The sequence below is a fragment of the Punica granatum genome, chromosome 4 (genome assembly GCF_007655135.1).
Source record: "Punica granatum isolate Tunisia-2019 chromosome 4, ASM765513v2, whole genome shotgun sequence".
Taxonomy (NCBI): domain Eukaryota; kingdom Viridiplantae; phylum Streptophyta; class Magnoliopsida; order Myrtales; family Lythraceae; genus Punica; species Punica granatum.
Genome location: NC_045130.1, coordinates 5,699,795 through 5,712,512, shown reverse-complemented (window position 1 = coordinate 5,712,512; position 12,718 = coordinate 5,699,795). Strand labels below are relative to the sequence as shown.

Here is a 12,718-nt window from a genome sequence, read left to right as displayed (position 1 = left end):
GACCTTTTGTGAAGTAGTACCGTAAGAGAAGACTTTCTCCCAAAAGACCCAAAAACAGAAAAATAAGAAAAACCAGAAATAAAAGCAAAGAGCGACCAGCCCTTCCTCCGTCCTCCAGATCCGACTCCCGCCGGCGACCGCCATGTCCTCCGCCGTCCGATCCCTTGCTGCCCCCCTCCTCCTCCTCCTGGTTCTCGTCAACGTCGTGTTTCCTGCTCTCGCCTCCGAGTCAGATCACCGGGTAAGCTCTCTTTCCCGAAACTCTACTGCTCAGTCACATAGATGCGTCGTGAATGGGATGCTCATCTGCTGGCTCTGTGATGGGATCTTCTGTCTTCGAAGCTCCTCTAAGCTCGTTTAGGATGTATTTATGCTCGAGTGTTTGCATCCTTGTCCAAGATCTTAGCTTGCTAAGGCGTTTGATCTGTCCAAGGCCTTAGCTTGCTAAAGATTTTGATTTCACCAAGATCTTTAGCTTGCGAAAGCTTTTGAATTGTGCCATTGGCCGTGGATGGGCAGATGCGAGTGCGTTTGCTTGACAGCGATGTGTTTTGGAGTTGAATTATGATTTCTATCGTTCCCGTGATTCAGTTAGCGTTGTAATTTCCTTGAGCAATGCGTAGAATTCAGATTCCTCCTGATTCCAGGTAGAATATATTTGATAGATAGTGTCGGAGTTGGATCTCACTTGCTCAGCTCATTTACAACTTTTCAGCCGCATTGTGGAAATGTACGAATCTCGCTTTGATGCATGTTTCTTAAGCGATTCTGTAACCTTGGAACTAAAATGGGCTACTCTCGTTTGGTGTTTGTTCATGCTTACGAGTTGACTTGCAAACTCATGCAACTCTCTCAGTCTATCAGTTAGTGACCAGTGTGTGTGATCTCATTTGAATCAACTTCTGTTCTTGAATTGGTGAAGTTGAATGCAACTTTAGGACAATGTAATTTGTTTTCTGCAAAAGGAAGAAATTCCACTTGCCCATGTTTCGGCTGAGAGAAGCTGTAGATTTATCTTGCTTACACTTTTCTATCTTTCTTCTTCAGTATCAAGCGGATGATCGAGTGACCCTATGGGTGAATAAGGTTGGCCCGTACAATAATCCTCAAGAAACTTATAATTATTACAGCCTTCCATTCTGCAGTCCATCTGGGACTGCTGGTCACAAATGGGGTGGTCTTGGGGAGGTCCTTGGAGGAAATGAGCTTATTGATAGTCTGATTGAGATAAAGTTCCGAAGTATGTAAATCCCATAATCTTAATTACTGCTGCTGAGTCGAAGTGTTCTAAAATAGCTCACAATAGGGTGATATGCCCCCCTTGCAGAGAATGTGGATAAAGCTACTATTTGCCACCTTGAGCTTGATGAAGCAAAGGTCCGACATTTCAAGGATGCGATTGAGAATAGTTACTGGTTCGAATTCTTCATGGGTACGACTGTGTACAAGTTTCTTTCTATTGGACATGCATTTAGTTTGGATGCTCATGCTAAGTGGAAAGCATTTCTTTTTGTTGTTATTGTAACACCATTATTCATCTATATACATAATTAAGTTGAGCCCCCTTTTTTTTTAAAATCTAAAGGAAGTTGTAATGCACTCTTTTATACCCAGCGAAGAAGGATACATTAGTTTCATCTTATTATTTATTCCATGTCATTATTAACAGAGATCTTTGAGTATTGGTACCACCAGCATGTCACTTATATGTCTCTTTTCTGTTATTCCTTTCACTTACTTGTCTACCTTTCTGATCTGGTCCAATTGCATTGTTATCTGGCACGCTGACTGCAAAGTTCAGATGACCTGCCATTGTGGGGTACGCATTCCAATAAACTCTTTTTGGACCAAATTTCCTATTTATGATCATTTGTGGCAAATGCCTGGATAATATATTACTATTTCAGGTTTTGTGGGTGACTTACATCCTGAAAAGGACAGTGATAGCAACAAGCTTGTCCTATACACGCACAAAAGGATTACCATTCAATACAACAAGGATCAGGTACTTTATTTTACTTTATGTTTTAATCAGAAGCCATATTGTTTCCGATGTAGGTTCCAGTTTCTCCATTAATATATGACTGAGATCTTAATTCTGCAGATTATCCATGTTAACCTCACACAAGAGAACCCTAAACCTTTGGAAGTGGGAAGGACCTTGGACTTGACATACTCCGTTAAATGGGATTACACTAATATCAGCTTTGCACACCGGTTTGATGTTTATTTGGACTATCCTTTCTTTGAGCATCAGGTTAGTAGCACTAAAGGTGGCTGCACTTGTATTGATATGCTATTTTCCATGGTATACTCATGCTTTCTGGAATGTCGCATTATCCTTTGCTCTGTATTGTTGCACCTACTCCTGCTGCTTGAATTATTGCACTAGTATTTGGATTATTTATGCTTTGCTGTATTACTGGATTCATTTCATCTTACTTTAGTACCTGTTGTTAGCATTTATTTATGAATTTCTTCTTGTGCAGATTCATTGGTTTTCCGTCTTTAACTCATTCATGATGGTTATATTCCTCACTGGTTTGGTGTCGATGATATTGATGAGAACCCTGAGGAACGATTATGCAAAATATGCAAGGGAAGACGATGACCTGGAGAGTCTGGTTAGTCATTGATCTCTGATCTTTTCGCTCGCAGTGTGCTCATTCTTGTTTTGATTGCTGTGGTGGAATGAACAAAAGCATTGTGAAAGCATATCTTATGGTGATTGGGATCTCATGTAGTTTTGGTCGCCTCTTTTCAGGAAAGAGATGTGAGTGAGGAGTCAGGTTGGAAACTTGTCCATGGAGATGTTTTCAGGCCTCCTCGTTATTTAGCCCTTCTTTCTGCTGTTGTTGGAACAGGCGCTCAGCTGGCATTGCTTGTCCTCCTCGTTATTCTATTGGCAATTGTTGGGACGTTGTATGTTGGGTATGTTTTGAACTTGCCCTTGTAGCTTCTAGAATTTCAGTCAGTATGGATACTTGGAGTGGCTTCTCTTAAAGAAAATTGATGCTCCCTCTTTCTCATGCACATAGCGATGCCGCGTTATTTCTATATAACATTCATTCAGTGAATAACATGATAATATTTGATTGCTTAAATTTACCAGGAGAGGAACAATTGTCACAACCTTTATCTTGTGTTATGCCTTCACCTCGTTTATCTCTGGATATGTGAGCAGTGGGATGTACTCAAGGAATGGCGGTGAGTATCTTCGATACTTCTGTTCATTGTCACTCACTTTTTCCTTGTTCATCTTGACTAATACGGTAGTAACTTCATTTGCTGGTCAATGTCGTTCATGCTACATGTTATATTGCCAGGTAAAAGCTGGATAAAATCTATGATCCTCACAGCGTCACTGTTCCCGTTCATGTGTTTTGGAATTGGCTTTGCCCTGAACACTGTGGCTATATTCTATGGGTCTCTGGCGGCTATTCCATTCGGCACTATGGTGGTGGTTTTTGTCATCTGGGCATTCATCTCTTTTCCTCTGGCACTTCTGGGTACAGTTGTGGGAAGAAATTGGAGCGGTGCACCGAACAACCCATGTCGTGTTAAGACTATTCCTCGCCCGATTCCTGAGAAGAAATGGTACCTAACTCCATCTGTTGTATCAATGATGGGTGGATTGCTGCCATTTGGCAGCATCTTCATTGAGATGTATTTTGTCTTCACATCCTTCTGGAATTACAAGGTAAATACATTGGTTTCCTTTGTTGGCAGAGACAGGAAATTTCAGTGAAATGCCTGCATTGCTCGAGGCCGATTACACTTTCTTGTATCTTTGACAGGTCTACTATGTTTATGGCTTTATGCTGCTGGTCTTTCTGATTCTCATCATCGTGACTGTGTGCGTCACAATCGTTGGCGCATATTTCCTGCTAAATGCCGAGAACTACCACTGGCAATGGACATCATTCTTCTCTGCGGCTTCGACAGCAGTCTATGTGTACTTGTACTCGATCTATTACTATTATGTGAAGACCAAAATGACGGGATTCTTCCAGACCAGCTTCTATTTCGGTTACACTCTGATGTTCTGTCTCGGCCTAGGAGTCCTCTGCGGTAGGTTCCCGCAAACCGTTCATCTATTTGATGCTGAGAGAGATCACTGCAGAAAGTGCATTTCTCCCCTTTGATGAAAAGGGTTAACATATTTTCGCTTAATTCCGCGTTGGTGCAGTTTCTCTCTCTTTATGATCTGTGAATCCGCTTATGGGATTTATTTTTCTCTTAAATTCACAGGAGCTGTCGGCTTCCTGGGTTCCAATTTGTTCGTACGGAGGATATACAGAAACATCAAGTGTGATTAGGTGTTCATTGGAGTGTCCTTGGTGGCGGTCCTTCAAGCGAATGTATCGTGGTGACGAGCAATCGATTTCAAGCAGCAGTTAATGTTGTTGTACTGTCTCCACATTTTGGTCCCTCCAGTTGCCTTTTTCTTGTGCTCTCATTTAAGACACACATGGCTCTGAGTCCATCCGTCCAAATTTGCCGTTGAATATGTCTTCTCGCTAACCCTTTAGATTTAGTATCAGCTTAGGCACATAGAAGACGAGGGTTAAGTATCATATGTGGAATTACGAGAAAGCCCGAAGCTTGAACGACCGATGCACTGCCTTATTTTCACTCGACTCTTTCAATCGAAATTTATTTTTCCGACTTTGTTACACTACTGGAGCTTTATGCCCTTTCGAATCAAATTGAAATGATATCATTGCATATATTGTATTCTGGCATCGTGAATAGGTCTCCTTGTTCCAATTGTTGTTCTCCCGCTCTAAAGGACCACCATATATTAATCTGTGGATGATATGGCTTTCCCGATTGTAAATATGAGGATCCACATAGCCACATTGTTTCTGGTCTTACGCGAGGGATGTTTTATTATCCAATCTAACGGTTATAGAAGGTTTTTTATTATCCGATCTAGCGGTTATAGAAGGTCTTTTGGACTCGGTTGTACGGATCGGGCCGGAACTTTCCCCAGCCCGGAACACATTTTTTTAGTCTATATTTACAGAATTACCCTCTCGACTCGACCAGTCTAAATTTGCTTAACCCCCCCACAAAACCCTACTCTCCTCTTTCCTCCAGTCCCAGCTCGCAGTGCATAGACAGCCATGGCCATGTACTCCTTCCGCCTCCGGCGAGCCCTGAGCTCACTCTCCGGTGTCCATAGCTCTCTCTCCGGCTCCGGTTCTGCAATCTCTGCAGCTCCAGCACTGGTTCCATCCCTGCCGCGGTTGTCGTCGCTGTCGGTTCCATTTCTCTGCCCTGCTCAGCTGCAGTCTCGGTCTTTCAGGTCATCGACGGCGTCCCTGTTAGCTCAGGGGAACTACAGCAGGAACTTCGACGACTCCGACAAGATCGACGAGAACACGATCCTGTTCGAAGGATGCGACTACAATCACTGGCTGATAACGATGGATTTCCCGCGCGACAACCCGCCCACTCCCGAGGAAAAGGTCCGGACGTACGAAGAAACCTGTGCCAGGGGACTCAACATCAGGTCTTGACATTTCCTGCCTAAACTCCTGCTCATTAGCTCATTTCTCAAGGAACGGATTAGATTTAGGACGTTGCAATGTCTTTTCTTTTATCTAAGATTGTGTTTCCCGTGACTTATAAAGATTCTTAAGGCTGTGAATTGTGATATGGTGCTGCGATGATGATTGCAGTTGCAGTTCGTTAGTTAGGATTAGATAGCGATGGTTTGATGGTTGAGTTTCGTGGTTTCAGCTTGGAAGAAGCGAAAAAGAAAATGTACGCCTGTAGCACGACGACTTACAATGGCTTTCAGGCTCTGATGACTGAAGCCGAGTCTGAGCAATTCCGAGGCAAGTGATTAATATGCAACTGAGAATATGATGCACGCTTCACACGAATGAAAATCATGAATTTGCATTATTAATCATGTATTTAACTTGTATTACTGGGAACTTGAAAGGAGCTCAATGAACTTTCTCCTCGAACGTACAATTTTCTATTTGTAGATCTTGGTTGTTACGTGATTCGCTAACATCACTTGCTGTAATCAGGGCTTCCCGGAGTTGTCTTTATATTGCCAGATTCTTACATAGATCCTCAGAATAAGGAGTATGGAGGTATGCTTTCACTCCACTTGATTTTTTCATTCGGGGAACAATGAAATGCCATTCATTTCGTAGTTGAGTCTGTGATGCCATCTTTACAATGTCTCGCGTCGCATGAGTGCTGAAATTTTTTCCCTTCAAAATCCTCCCTTGTTGCCGGAAAAATATCTAGGTGACAAGTATGAAAATGGAGTAATCACACCGAGGCCGCCCCCAATTCAGTACGGGAGGCAGAGGTCTCGAGACCGGAGGAGAGACTACGATCAACCAAGATATGACCGAGAAGGAGGCTTCGTGCAAAACAGACAAGGAAATCCCCAATACAATAATCCCCAGGGACATGTGCAAAGAGAAGATGGCAGAAACTACGGGCCTTCCCAGAATTACCCTCCCCAACAAAATTATGGTCCACCTGGACAAGGTGATAGAAGAAACCCCATGCCGATGAACAACATGAACTATGCCCCTCGAGGAAGGGATCCAGCGGCTTCACAGCAGGGCAATTACAACCTGTGGGGTCAGCCAAATAATAATTACTACAATCAAGAACGAATGGATATGCCTCAAGGAGATCGAAGGAATTATGCATCTCCTCAGAATGACTTCCGGGGGAACAACATGAATTATGCTCCTAATACTCCGGGTGGACCAAATGGGCAAGCAGGACAAGGCGGCAGTGGATACCAAGGTGGAGGTTATGGACAAGGAGCAGGTTCCAACTATGGACAGGGTTACATGGGACAAGGAGAAGGTCAGAGATTTTCACAAGGAGATCAGAGAAACATGCAGGGAGATCAAGGGGGCCATGGCTTTGGAGGACCTAACCAGGTAAAGTTTGTGGTTTAGTCTTCTGGCAACGCATAGAGTTCGCTAGCCTTGAACATGCAGTTGGGAACCTTGGGATGTGTTCTGCAGAGTTAAGTGAATTGAGGTTGCGTCTCTAACTAAGATCCCATTGATTTTGATCTTTTGCAGGGGAAATATTGATCTTAGAAGGATAATTCCATGAATCAGAGGCACCTGCAGAGCGAATAATTCCAAAGCTAATAATTATATGTGGTAAAGATTCGAGAGGTGTTAGTAAATAGATAGACTTTTGTCTTCCTCTTCTGATCATGGTCATTACATGCAGTCTCGCGTTAAAAAGAATAGCTGAAATTTGCTGTTCAAGCTTGCACTGAGACATTTGCGGCGAGCTTTTGAACTTTCTACTGTTGGAATATTATGCTGTGCACCGTTGAAACATTTGAAGCTAGGAACTCAGGTTCCTCTATGTGCTATGTGCTGAACTTCCGAGATGGGACTTGATCTGCGTGTTCGTGTATGAGTTTGAATCTCTCCTCTCGCACCTTTCTTTCCATCACTGCATGTGATTTTGATTTCTCATAAATCTCAAAAGACTGGAAAACCTTTTATTGATCCATGTATGGAGCAAAAGAGGCAGATAATAATTTGCTCAAAACCAAGGATCGTATTGAGAAATTAGTTTTCTTTTTTCTGTATTTATTGATGGGAGGCATCTGACTGCAAAAAATTGTTCTGGGTTCGTCCTGCATTCGGATATTAAAAAATCTCAGATCTCTGGATTTTCTGAAACCTATCAGTTTGCATTTCTCGTGGAAGAACGCACACTTCGTCAGCTGGACACAATTCCATGAACATATCGACTCCATCGGTATGACCTTAATACCTCTGCCCCCGAGATCTACCTGTCTGTATTGATAATGTTGGAGATGATAACCGCGGGGCTGCCATGAGATCTTATCTATAAATCGGTGGTCACTGGTCCGACAGTCCTCGATCCAACGGCGCAGAGGAGCAAGAAATTCGAGTTAACCGAATTTGACAAAGGGAGGACTTCCCAACTGAGGCGAGAGGTTTCCCGCCATTTTCGGTTGAGACATTTGCTCTGCTTCTGCAAAATCTTAGAATAGGGAAGAAACTGTTGACCGTTTCCACCTCTGTCTCTCTGTCTCTCTGTGTCTGCCTGTCTGTTCCGTGCGTTGGAGAAGGGCCGAATGACTCAGAATGCTTGCCTCGTTGTCTCCTACTTTTCTTCGTCTCCGTCTTCTCTTCCATTCTCGGCCATCTCGGGAGGCCTCTTCCCCACGCCAGGTAGATCGATCGGTTACCGTTGGTAGTAGGATTCGCTTGACAAGCCAAAAACCGAGCAAAAGAGGGTCGCGTGATTTGTCCCAACACAAGTATCGGGAAGATGGCTGTACCGCTTCATGTCATTGTAACCTTTGTTATTTGTTGTTTGTTCATTCAGATCCAACGAGAGGGGCCCAGTGGACCGAGCTACGGAGATTGGCTAGTTCCTGATAACAAGAGGAGGGGCATATTTTCCGAGTATCACGTATCTTCTGTTCCGGAAGCCGTGAAAGCTCATAATAAGGGCCAGGTTGCAACTCTCGTTCGTTCTCCTGTAGTTTCTCCGACAAGAATTTTTTGTTTATAATCTTTATGTGCTTGAGGAGGAATTCAATGAGCCACGAGGGCAAAGCAAATCCTCCGGACAACAAGACGGTCCCGTGCAATGGCAATGGGACGGCAGCCACCGGAAAGCTGGTTTTCTTACATGGAGAGCTTGACATGTACATAGTGGAGGCGAAGTCGCTGCCAAACATGGACTTGGCCTCGGAGCGGATGAGGCAGTGCTGCACCATGTTTGGCCCTTGCTCCTCCCCCTTCAACAAGCGGTTTCTCGGCCGGTCAGGCAAGCATTCAATCATCACCAGTGATCCTTATGTCTCGGTCTGCCTCGCAGGGGCCACTGTCGCTCGTACACGGGTCATCAACAATTGTGAGAACCCGCTCTGGGATGAGCATTTCTGCGTCCCGGTCGCCCATCCAGTGGTGAAGGTCGAGTTTCACGTGAAGGACAATGATGTATTTGGGGCTGAGCTCATTGGGGTCGTGGAGATTCCCGTCACTAAGTTGCTCTCGGGAAATGTAATCAATGATTGGTTCCCGATCATCAGCCACTACGGGAGCCCCCTCAAGCCGTACCCGGAATTGCACATCTCTGTCCAGTTTAAGCCAGTCGGAGAGAACCGTTTGTACCTGGACGGGATTGGGGCGGGGCCTGACTGCAAAGGCGTGCCTAATACGTATTTCCCGCTCCGCAAAGGCGGGAACGTGACACTCTATCAGGATGCTCATGTGCCTGATGGAATGCTTCCTGAGATCCCCCTCGATGACGGGAAGGTCTTCCAGCAGGGCAAGTGCTGGGAAGATATATGCCACGCGATTTTGGAGGCTCACCACTTAATCTACGTGATCGGTTGGTCGGTATATCATCCTGTGAAGCTCGTGAGGGAACCGACAAGGCCTCTGCCTAGTGGAGGAGAGCTCGCTCTTGGAGAGCTGCTGAAGTATAAATCACAGGAAGGAGTCCGAGTGGTCATGTTGATATGGGACGATAAAACCTCTCACGACAAGTTTCTTATCAAAACGGTAAACTTTAGTCGGCTAAAACCTTAATTATCGACATTGTTTTGTATCTAAATGTTTGGTTCTGTCCAGGAAGGTGTGATGCAAACCCACGATGAAGAAACCAAGAAATTTTTCCGGCACTCGAGTGTCCACTGTGCTCTCTCTCCACGGTACGCGAGTAACAAGCTTAGTATATTCAAGCAACAGGTACAAAACCTCGCATATTCCGCTTCCTTTTCCTTATTTTTCACTAATACAAATCGAATGGACTGTGATATTTTCTGCCACTTACTTTATCGCGCGATTCTTTGTAGTCCAGGTCGTGGGAACCCTTTACACACATCATCAGAAGTGCGTGCTTGTTGACACTCAAGCCTCTGGAAACAACCGGAAAATAACAGCTTTTATCGGCGGTTTGGACCTATGCGATGGGAGATATGACACGCCAGAGCACAGGCTCTTCCGTGATCTCGATACCATCTTTAAGAACGATTTTCACAATCCTACATTTACTGTGAGTAGCCCATACATTTCCAAGTTCCATATCTTGAGCCGCTGCTTAACTTTGCTTGATTTTTCTTATATGACCTTTTGTTCTGGGACCTTATGCAGACTACAAACAATGTCCCAAGGCAACCATGGCACGACTTGCACTGTAAGATCGAGGGACCTGCTGCATACGATATATTGACAAACTTCGAACAAAGATGGAGAAAAGCGACAAAATGGCGTGACTTCAAACTCAATCGTGTCACTCACTGGCATGACGATGCGCTGATTAGGCTCGAACGAATCTCGTGGATAGTTTCTCCATATTCGAATGAGGAAGCTGTTCACGTGAGAGACGAAAACGATCCTGAGAATTGGCATGTACAGGTGGGAAGAGAACTTTCGCACCAAAATTTGTTTCCTTAGAAAATTACGTGTCTTATGTTTTCATCTGGTCTTTCTTGAGTAGATATTTCGGTCCATTGATTCAGGATCTGTGAAGGGATTCCCGAAAAGCGTCCAAGAAGCCGAGACTCAGGTAACAAGGTCAATATGAAGCCTTTACATTCACAGGTTTTGGAAGTTTGGACGAAACAGCTTTGTTAGAAAAGCTGCAAAATTTTCTTTCTTACATCGGATCTTTTCTCGCTATTGCAGAATCTCATCTGCGGGAAGAACTTGAAAGTAGATAAGAGTATTCACACTGCTTATGTTAAGGCAATACGATCAGCACAACACTTCATATACATTGAGAATCAGTACTTCCTCGGATCTTCGTACTATTGGCCATCGTACAAGAATGCAGGTATAAATACGAGGAATGCATAATCTATTCTCAATCAACGGGACAAAGTTATTTTGATGGTTACTCCATTTTGTATGGGCAGGCGCAAATAACTTAATACCGATGGAGTTGGCCTTGAAAATCGCTAGCAAGATCAGTGCAAATGAGCGGTTCTCGGTCTATGTAGTGATGCCAATGTGGCCCGAGGGCGTCCCAAACAGTGCACCTGTGCAGGAAATTCTGTTTTGGCAGGTTAGATTTTGTACTTGAATGAAAACTTTCAAGAACCAACAACATTGATTTTTAGTATCAGAGTTTGTTGAATTGGTCGATCTCTGCAGGGACAAACAATGTCGATGATGTACCAAATCATCGCGCAGGCCCTCGAAAAAGCCGGGCTTTCGGGTCAATACCATCCCCAGGACTATCTCAACTTCTTTTGCCTTGGAAAACGCGAGCCCCCGTTTTCTTCTGAAGGTCATGCTCCAATAAATAGCTCAAGCGAGAACAACCCAGCGGTATGCTCAATCTTACCGTTGTGATAGTTGATTCATCAATCAACATGAGCAGTCATTAACTTTGTTTGTCAAGCTGAACATGTATCGTGAATGTTTGTTTTGTGTTGGTTCGGGTTATGAACAGTTTGAAAGCACCAAATGATGTATGTCGTGAAGACTCAATTCTCCCCTTGTGTGCAGGTGCTGGCACAGAAGTTCCGAAGGTTCATGATTTACGTGCACGCCAAGGGAATGATAGTGGATGATGAGTATGTGATCATAGGATCGGCGAATATCAATCAGAGATCTTTAGATGGTTCACGCGACACAGAAATTGCAATGGGATCTTACCAACCGAAATATACATGGGCAGAGAAGCAGAGACATCCGCGAGGACAGGTTCGTGTCAGTTAAAAGCTAAATCGGGGTCACCTGCACTTGAAAGTTGATAGCGTAACTCCTGGTCCAATATCATGTTCCTGGAGTTGATAAGCAAATTAGTAACAAACCCTTTGATGTGCAGGTATACGGTTACAGGATGTCTCTATGGGCGGAGCACCTGGGCATGCTCGAGGACGAGTTCCAGGAACCGCAGAGCCTCGAGTGCGTGAAACGCGTCAATGAGATTGCCAAGCAGAACTGGATGGCTTACGTGAGCGAGGACAGCCAAGAGATGAGAGGGCACCTGATGCAGTACCCAGTCAAAGTGAGTCGGGAAGGGAAGGTCGGCCCTTTACCTGGTTTGGAGACGTTTCCTGACGTAGGCGGTAAAGTCCTCGGAGCCCCGACAACTCTCCCGGATGCTCTAACCACATAAGCAGTTACAAATGAACGGAAGACCACATACGCAGAAGCAGTTATACTGGGTTCGTCTTAGCTAAAATATGCTAACAAAGCGTGATTCATTCCTGATCATCTGTCTCTCGAGTTCTTTTAGCTGAGAAACCGAGAAGACAAAATCTGCTAAGCGATGCGTAAGGTCGTCGGTATGTATATGAATGTGGCCCCGTCTTTGTACTCTAACAGCCCTATCCATTGCCTAGAGGACACTCATGAGGTAAGTGTAAAATAAATGATCACAGGATACATATTAATGAATGTGAATGAATTACGCTGTTAATTCGTATGTCCGGAGTCTCCTCGCGGATTCAGAAGATTGAAAGGACTTGTTTGTAACGCATAACCAATTCTCGGAGTTGGCAGTTCTGCCATGAAAGCGCCTTTCAAGCCATAGAACCGATAGACACCGTAATCTGGCCTAGTAGCCGAGCTTGTTTTGCTTCATTAACCGGACGGAGATCCGAGCGAACCATGTATTTCAGTTGGCCTCTGAGCCGACAAGCACCATCCCATTCACGATGTTTCAAGTCTCTGATCTAATTATCGTGCATCTCGCATTGAACAACAGT

At 44.4% G+C, this 12,718-nt stretch overlaps 3 protein-coding genes across 3 annotated transcripts; all 3 read left to right on the top strand.

Annotated features, from left to right (window-relative positions):
* Positions 1–12: 12 nt before the first annotated feature.
* Positions 13–4,730, top strand: LOC116202968 (transmembrane 9 superfamily member 1-like). Its single transcript, XM_031534606.1, has 12 exons — positions 13–241; positions 1,048–1,240; positions 1,328–1,432; positions 1,802–1,819; positions 1,908–2,005; positions 2,105–2,257; positions 2,490–2,624; positions 2,765–2,931; positions 3,113–3,207; positions 3,327–3,700; positions 3,798–4,071; positions 4,252–4,730. The coding sequence occupies exons 1-12, from the start codon at positions 143–145 to the stop codon at positions 4,317–4,319; spliced, it is 1,779 nt and encodes a 592-aa protein (XP_031390466.1). The 5' UTR covers positions 13–142; the 3' UTR covers positions 4,320–4,730.
* A 319-nt stretch (positions 4,731–5,049) lies between these two features.
* LOC116202969 (multiple organellar RNA editing factor 1, mitochondrial-like) lies at positions 5,050–7,419 on the top strand. Its single transcript, XM_031534607.1, has 5 exons — positions 5,050–5,518; positions 5,749–5,846; positions 6,048–6,113; positions 6,274–6,929; positions 7,077–7,419. Exons 1-5 carry the CDS (start codon positions 5,130–5,132, stop codon positions 7,086–7,088), a joined length of 1,221 nt encoding a protein of 406 aa, XP_031390467.1. The 5' UTR covers positions 5,050–5,129; the 3' UTR covers positions 7,089–7,419.
* A 165-nt stretch (positions 7,420–7,584) lies between these two features.
* On the top strand, positions 7,585–12,407 carry LOC116202967 (phospholipase D delta-like). Its single transcript, XM_031534605.1, has 11 exons — positions 7,585–8,216; positions 8,374–9,560; positions 9,630–9,746; positions 9,859–10,053; positions 10,152–10,415; positions 10,498–10,566; positions 10,686–10,833; positions 10,916–11,064; positions 11,154–11,330; positions 11,511–11,708; positions 11,833–12,407. The coding sequence occupies exons 2-11, from the start codon at positions 8,568–8,570 to the stop codon at positions 12,124–12,126; spliced, it is 2,604 nt and encodes an 867-aa protein (XP_031390465.1). The 5' UTR covers positions 7,585–8,216; positions 8,374–8,567; the 3' UTR covers positions 12,127–12,407.
* Positions 12,408–12,718: the final 311 nt, after the last annotated feature.

Excerpts from the sequence above, each read along its gene's own strand:
- LOC116202968 (XM_031534606.1), top strand. The coding sequence starts at position 143 with ATGTCCTCCGCCGTCCGATCCCTTGCTGCCCCCCTCCTCCTCCTCCTG. Across the intron at positions 3,208-3,326 it reads GATGTACTCAAGGAATGGCG|GTAAAAGCTGGATAAAATCT; the intron begins GTGAGTATCTTC and ends TTATATTGCCAG. Across the intron at positions 3,701-3,797 it reads CATCCTTCTGGAATTACAAG|GTCTACTATGTTTATGGCTT; the intron begins GTAAATACATTG and ends TATCTTTGACAG.
- LOC116202969 (XM_031534607.1), top strand. The coding sequence starts at position 5,130 with ATGGCCATGTACTCCTTCCGCCTCCGGCGAGCCCTGAGCTCACTCTCC. Across the intron at positions 5,519-5,748 it reads GCCAGGGGACTCAACATCAG|CTTGGAAGAAGCGAAAAAGA; the intron begins GTCTTGACATTT and ends TCGTGGTTTCAG. Across the intron at positions 6,114-6,273 it reads TCAGAATAAGGAGTATGGAG|GTGACAAGTATGAAAATGGA; the intron begins GTATGCTTTCAC and ends AAAAATATCTAG.
- LOC116202967 (XM_031534605.1), top strand. The coding sequence starts at position 8,568 with ATGTGCTTGAGGAGGAATTCAATGAGCCACGAGGGCAAAGCAAATCCT. Across the intron at positions 10,416-10,497 it reads CTGAGAATTGGCATGTACAG|ATATTTCGGTCCATTGATTC; the intron begins GTGGGAAGAGAA and ends TTTCTTGAGTAG. Across the intron at positions 10,567-10,685 it reads TCCAAGAAGCCGAGACTCAG|AATCTCATCTGCGGGAAGAA; the intron begins GTAACAAGGTCA and ends TCGCTATTGCAG.